Below are 7126 nucleotides of genomic sequence, written 5' to 3' on the forward strand. Positions count from 1 at the left end.
AACAACATAACTGTAAGAGAGAAAATAAAAATAAAATGTACAATTCAATATGTATTTTCAGTCATTATTATCTTGGCCTTAGACAAAAAGAATTCTGAAAGCCAACAAATAACTTTAAGTTATGTTAAAACAAAGAAGTACCCACCTCATATCTGGAGAGAAGTCAAGTGAACAAGCATAACCAGCCACCATGTGACCAGAAAATGTCTTCTTTCGATTCATTTTGAAGCGGTTGAGAGCAGAGAAGACAACAATTTTATTGTCCATTGACTGGCAAGCAAGCCACTTGTAGTTTGGAGAGAGAGTTACAGCTGGCATTGAGTGCATAGTTGGATCAGCGATGTACTTCATGTCGACTGGAATGTCCCATTCCCAAACACGCAAGCTTTTGTCATCTGATGTTGTCACAAACCGACGGTTTTCGTCCACAAATGTTATAGTGTTGACTGATCCTAAATGTCGATCATATTCCTGAACAATTTCTCCAGATCGCGTGTCCCACTAGAATAAAAATTATATTGATAACTTCATAGGATAAATAGTAACAACAAACTCTTAGATTAAACTTGTACTTACACAGATAATTTTTTTGTCAGATGTTCCAGCAACAAACAGATGCTGTTTATCTTCATCAGGATGAAACTTGCAACAATAAGGTGTTTTCCGACTAGTGAAACGGGATATGCAATCTCCTGTTTCTGTGTCCCACAACTTGACATATCTATCATAAGCTAGAGGAAGAAATTTGATAGGGCACATAAGTTAGAAGAAGAAATACATAAATTGACAGATGTGACACACTTTAATGAATTCCAACTTACCAGCAGACAAAAAGTTGTTCCCACCATTATTGAATGCAATATCTCGCACAGCCTGACGATGCCCATAGTAGGTCCTTACACATCTTCTTTCATTGTAGACTTCCCAGATCTACAAAAGAAATTTTAGTAAACTACAAAGAAATCCAATTGAACTTTCACTCATGAATAGAGAGCTTTGAGACTTACCTTCACACGACAATCCATACTACATGATAAAAGTAAGTGGGCAGTCTTCGGTAGCCAGCGAATTTGAGATATTCCTTTTGTATGACCCTCCCACGTGTGAATAAGATTTTTAGGCAAGAAGCAACGATCTGGTGGTGTGTCTGATTTCAAATTTACGCCCACATCCTGAGGAGGGTGCATGAATGAGCGGCCTTGGTAGTCGAAAGGTTCCTTAACTGGAAACAGAAAATACCAAGGGTAATAAAAGCAGGAAGTACATATATGCTAGGCATCGGTGACAGCTTAAAGGACTACACATACTGTGAAGAACTGTCTTTTCTTCAATAGGTCTCTCATCAACCTGCTTTCCTTTCTTCTGTCTTTTAGCAAGAATTTCTTCTAATTCAGCTGCTTCTTCCTAAAATTTGAATTCAGAGAATTAGTTAACAGAATTAGATGCAGATAGAAAGATGTATAAGTTTTCACTCACTTCATTTGGTTTCATCACTCTCTTTTCATCAACATAAGTACCCCAAGGACCTAAGAAGCCCTCAACATCCTCTGGTTGGTCATTTTTATTGCGTTTCCGTTTGTCTAGGGGTCTTTTACTAGTTGATTCAAATACAGTCTTTCCGCCTGTTTCTTGTAAAGCCAGTTCTGAGCCAACAACCTTAGCACCCTCCACTGTGTTGGCGTCCACGCTAGGATCTAAGGCAAATCCTGTGAAAAGCCACCAAAAAACACAATAAGACAATTTAATAGGTAAAAACCGATAATGACATGTTTGATCACAAATATATATTGTAAAAGGTCTTACCATAACTAGTAAATGTCCGCCTTTGATTTTCAAACTGAAAGGCATCCATGTGTGCTGGTTCCACAAAGCCAGAAAGCATATTTCTCTGAGCTTTCTGTTGTTGGGTTTGATTAGGATTAAAAGGCCCCAGCTCTGGGGCATATAAATCGTCATATTTTAGGTTGAACATTATTTCTTTGGACGTAGGATCAACTAGTGGACGAGGGTCTACTGCACCCTGAAAAGAAATTGTTAGGTAAGTAGTTGTGTAAATTAGAATGTACAGAATGATATTGTTTAGGAAACACCAAACATACTTAAGTTAACCTAACCTAAACTTCACATAATTTTCTTTCCATTACACAAGTAGGAATGTTAAAGCAAATTCTTACCAAGGGTACAACATCAGGGGCAGCACACAAAGACACAATTTTGGTAGAAATAGATGTTTCTAAAGGTTTTAAATGAAGAGCTGAGCCCTCGGAATCCGACGCTGCCTCACTATCACTACTGCTACCGTATTCTTGTAGTCCTAGCATGGTTACTTTTTTGTTCTCTAGGAAATGGAACCTTCTTTTTTAATTTAACAGAAAGGTATCACGTATCTCAATAACAAGGTAGGTAAAACTAAACACTTCAAACGTCAACTTGTTTGAATCACAACAAACTAACAAAATTTACACGCTAGTCGATGAATTTTTCATACGAAGTATTTACCTACGTTAGTCAAAAGTAAGTCTCTCCCTCAGATAGTTTCTACTTCGACTCTGGTGGTAAGGTGTCGGCGGGTGGGGGTTGATGGTTTGTATGTTTTGTTTTGTGTAGAGATGAAATGTGGTTGTTTAGCCGGTTTTTTATCAAAGGTTAAAAATAAGAGCAATGACAACACCATTTATAAGGTTTGGAAGAAATAATTGTAGATTTGACGTTAAAAACAAAAGAACAATATGTCAAGTGGTGACCCAAAACCATCGCTTGAATGGATAGAAATAGGGTCCAAGAGGTTTAAAGTTCAACGCCAGTATCGAAGTTGCACAGTAAGTAAGTTATATATTTGGTAGAAATTACCACCATCAAATTTAAAGATGTGTTCACTCTTCTTGCGGTGTGTGACTCGTAATGTCAGTGAGTTATTTGTCTCTTCTTCAGGTTCACACATTACATCACGTCAACCAATGCAGAGGCAGTCAAAGAGGAAGATAGTGATAATCATGGTGAAGGACATGGAAAGGTAAAGTAACTGAATATCATAATACTACTGGAAACAAACTTTTATTCCTACTAGCATTCTTTAGTTTCTCAGTAGCTCGGTTGATTGTTGCGTCAACATTCCATCCATTGTGAATTACGTTTTTTTTTTTTTTTTTGTAGGATGAAGAGCTTTCATGTCTCAATCTCCAGAGATGATGGTCCCAGTCAGCCTACAAGAATCCACAAGACATGCCAGGTAGAATCAGTGTAGTGATTTGCAATATCTCTTACACTCCAAAACGAATATGCACGATGAGGCGGGCAATACATTCATGGCCTGGCCATGGCATCAGAAGGAGAGATGTGAAGACAACCAACTGACTGGGTTGCCTGAGCACTGGCTGCAGGGTCTGCAGGCATAGGGCGCCGAGCTGCCACTGTTGTAGCAAGGTAGAGAGCTTTTCAAATATTCACCCGAGGCGCCCAGATCGTTGGCGACAGGATATGCTCACGGTGTTGCTACAACACCACTCTCTCCGTGCCAGCAGCCAGTGCAGCCGGTGCATAGGCAACCCAACGTACTAGCATGTCTTAGCCTGAACACCGCTCTCCCCATGAAAAGCTGTTGGCAGGTCTAGCCAGGGGTCGGGCGGGGGCCGGGGACATCTGAATGACGCTTACAATGGAGCCTCGGGTTTAAAGGGATGCCGGTGTGTCTACATTTAGCGAATGAACTATACTGATTGCTTTCACTTTAGATAAATATTTTCATCTGAAGATGTAGATATGGTTCTGTTGCCTCCACGCAAAACTCTTCCAAAACAGGATTGGAGTAAATTTTTGAGCAAATTCTCGTCCGCAGCCCATTTTTGGCATTATTAGTCCACATGTGTGGGAAAGGAAATTACCTCCTCATAAGAAACCTCCGCAGTGGAGGAGAAAATGCTGTCCGATGCACTAGCGTAAAATCTTATCCACAGCGCTCATCAGAATTCTCTCCACATCGGGCGAATTCCCCTTTCTCCTTTCCCCGGGATCACGCCAGGCGCCGACCCCTGAGGAATCGTCCAGGAAGTTCGTCGAGCTCCTCGGCGCCTGCGAGGCTCAGGATAGGCCACCCCACATTACACGCGAGCACTGCATGCAAGGTGTTGCCTACCAATCAGGCGCCATGAGCGTTCGCTCAGAACGTTCTGGCTGGTAACGGCAGGTAACCGTGTTCAATTTAACATTTTATATGACAGTGCTCGGTCCTCTGTGTGTGTGTGTGGGGGGGGGGGGCTGTTCAGCAGGCCAACGCCAACACCTCCCTGACACGCGAGTGGGTTTTATCCTAAAGCGCTGTTAACGTGTCGACTGTCGCAGAGCCGGCTCGCACGACTCAACCACACACGAAAAAAATGAAAAATGAATTGGTCCTCAGACCTAAAGATTTGTTAATTTCGGGGCGATTGATCAGAAAGTTGTCGACGGAGCTAATAATTTTGCTGTCTGAACCATTTGAAACTGGAATCCTGTTTTCCATCGAAATATGAAACTCCGCCTGTTATTTGGTACCCACACGGGAGTAAAAAAGGGAATCGTGCAGCAGTTATTCAAAACTAACGCGGCAAAAAAAAGAAAAAAAAGACGACCCTAGCTCCAAACTTGAATTTGCACGCCAGGCACCGGTCGCAACTGGTGCTGGTCGCTCACAACCACCACCAGCTCGTTAGTCGCGGCAAAAGCCCAGGCTAAGAGCCGGGAGTGGGCCGTGGATAGGGGACCTCCACTCCACTGCCATGGCCTCTCGGTGGTCCAAGGTGCCAATCCTCCTGGTGGTGCTCCTCGCAAACCAAACGGGCGCTCTCGGCAAATCCATCAACTCTTTCGCGGTGTGTTGTTTGGGGAGGTATCTTTATTGAATGCACTTTTAAAAGCTTACGCTGTTTTTTTTTTGTTTTTGTTTTTTTAAAACGTATAGACTTTACAGCAGCACTGTATCTTACCGTTGTATGTTACTGTCCCAGCGAGAAATGACTCGATTCGATGTCGATTTCGAAATTTGGTCGATTTGGTGGACAAAATCGAATCGATACCGAGTCGAATTTGCCCCGATCGATGAAAATGGACCATTTATCGATAGTGCATTTATTTCTCACTGGGGACGCACCTATTTAGGGCGCACACACTTAAAGTACTGTTTGGTACATATGGTATCAATAAGTGATTATTCGTGCGTACAGTACCTACGGCAATCATGCGTGAACTCAGAGATAGAAACATTTCTCATTTTATGCATACAAACTAAAAAATAACTATACATTTTTATTTTATGCACAAAATGTAATATATTTCTATATGAATATAAACCTAATTAAGCTCGTTTGTCTACATAATTGTGTATACGCACAAATCTCTGTCCACGACATGTACGCAAAGGTACACCCGAGTTAGTGTGCATAACTAACAGTGACACCCGCCGCAGGTTTAGTTAGAAAAATTTCTAAGAAACAGTGCTGCAATGAGTTCCACTGTAGCATACGGTAAAGGTTACCTTTTGTTAGTGTGCCAATTTGGCGTAACATTTTTCTTAGTGATCTGTGGCAAACGGTTGTTTAGCTTCACTTCTGATGTAAAGGGCCCGTGGACTGCTAACGTCGAGCGCTTTTCCATGTGTGAAGAACCCAATCGCCCGCTTTATTGGAGGTGGTTTTTCCGTACCAGTCACTACAATCCACAAAAACCAACAGAACTACAGCTGCTTACTGGTAACAAGACGGGTAGAGATGTACCTTATGATGATAGCTTATGGGTAAGACATATGGCTTGTTTTGGATGGTCCTGCCTAAAATACGTTACAATGACGCTATATACAAGGGGAGATTTCGAAGTACATACATGTATCGATGCCATCTTTGTTTTATTAGATGAAAATATCGTTCGCCGTTTGGTCAAATAACCAATGGAAGGAAAACTCTTTCGTGATGTATTTTCAAGATAAGGCGTGCTCAAATATCCGAGACAATTTATTTCCTGACTTTTACCGGAAGGTTTATAAGAAGACAGATACAACAGGCGTGTGCACAATCTCACCTGTAAGTACACAATCTTTGTCTGCTCTGGTAATTTGACGTCCGTGACCTTTTCTCGCAATTTCTTTTACCAAATGGGTTCGTTTTACTTTACAAGTACATTATTTCTTTTATCATAGGTCTCTATGAGTGTACATGGTTACTACTACCTCCTGCATACATGATCATGTATACACACTATCCCCTGAATACATGTCGGCATGCAGGATGTACTGCATACAAGTACACACTTGAGTTTTCAGAGCAGCTAGGTGATTGTAGCACCTATAAACATAAACTAATTTTAAGTGTAAAAGCTGGTATCACATCAATTTCCAGGGAGCTTACGAGGTCAACAACGTCCCTATAAACTGGAAGTATCCGAAAGTTCCAGTCATGCCTTATGGACTCTATAGGCAAAGAATTACGGCTGGAAAGAAAGACAAACTCTACGAATGCTTAGTTGTACAAGTGCGGATAATGCCCAAAATTGTATAACACTGCCTTGTGTATGGTTGTTTTTTTGTGTTTTTTTTGCTGCTAACATTCGGAATTGTTACTGGCACATTTTTGACACGAAAAACATTATAAAGGTCACTCGAATGTGACAACAATTTGCCTAAATGCCAAAACTTAAATAATACTTACGCAGTAATAAATTATAAAAAAATGAAATGTAAAAGAAATTACAAATTGTCTCTGCTTTGTAAAGCTGTTTGTAAGGTCTACGGGCCTAGACAATCCTATGTGGGTCCTGCTCATTACAAGAATTAGGTTTACTTTGTTGAGTTCACCTTGCATTCAAACGAACTGGTTGGGGGAAGCTTGTCGAACTGAAATCCTGTTATCCATCGAAATACAATTCTACAACGGAGCTTCACTGTCAATTGGTGCCGACACAGGAGGGGGAATCGTGCCAAGGTTTAAACCTCCCCCTCCCCTTTCAAAAAAAAAACAAACAAAAAAAAAACAAAAAAAACAAGAAACACAAAAACAACAACAACAAAACGAACCCTGCGTAAATATACTACGTCAGTATATCATACGTCAGTATATTTTCACGCCAGTCAGTCTGCACTACAGGTGCAGGGCAGGCGCCA

General features: G+C 41.1%; 3 protein-coding genes across 4 annotated transcripts in view; 1 reads left to right on the plus strand and 2 right to left on the minus strand.

Annotated features, from left to right (window-relative positions):
* LOC113214981 (hexokinase type 2) overlaps window positions 1–7126 on the minus strand; it is a 45515-nt gene that overhangs the window by 36758 nt on the left and 1631 nt on the right. The gene's annotated exons all lie outside the window — the stretch shown is intronic.
* LOC127748721 (pre-mRNA-processing factor 17-like) lies at window positions 146–2455 on the minus strand (the record flags this gene model as incomplete). The annotated part of the gene is given in 8 exon segments (XM_052272252.1): window positions 146–501; window positions 577–731; window positions 822–930; window positions 1008–1222; window positions 1308–1404; window positions 1477–1706; window positions 1804–2020; window positions 2175–2455. Coding segments are annotated over 8 exon segments (1526 nt in total), but the record flags the coding sequence as incomplete, so codon positions are not given.
* On the plus strand, window positions 2684–6900 carry LOC127748621 (uncharacterized). Of its 2 annotated transcripts, none has more exons than XM_052272258.1 (6): window positions 2684–2823; window positions 2932–3013; window positions 3154–3229; window positions 5594–5767; window positions 5883–6050; window positions 6366–6900. In XM_052272258.1, the coding sequence occupies exons 1-6, from the start codon at window positions 2730–2732 to the stop codon at window positions 6522–6524; spliced, it is 753 nt and encodes a 250-aa protein (XP_052128218.1). In that variant the 5' UTR covers window positions 2684–2729; the 3' UTR covers window positions 6525–6900. The 2 variants fall into 2 exon arrangements, with proteins under 2 accessions (XP_052128218.1, XP_052128220.1); XM_052272260.1 differs by having other exon boundaries at window positions 6167–6497.

The sequence above is a fragment of the Frankliniella occidentalis genome, unplaced genomic scaffold (assembly GCF_000697945.3).
Source record: "Frankliniella occidentalis isolate FOCC.00 unplaced genomic scaffold, Focc_3.1 Scaffold196, whole genome shotgun sequence".
Taxonomy (NCBI): Eukaryota; Metazoa; Arthropoda; class Insecta; order Thysanoptera; family Thripidae; genus Frankliniella; species Frankliniella occidentalis.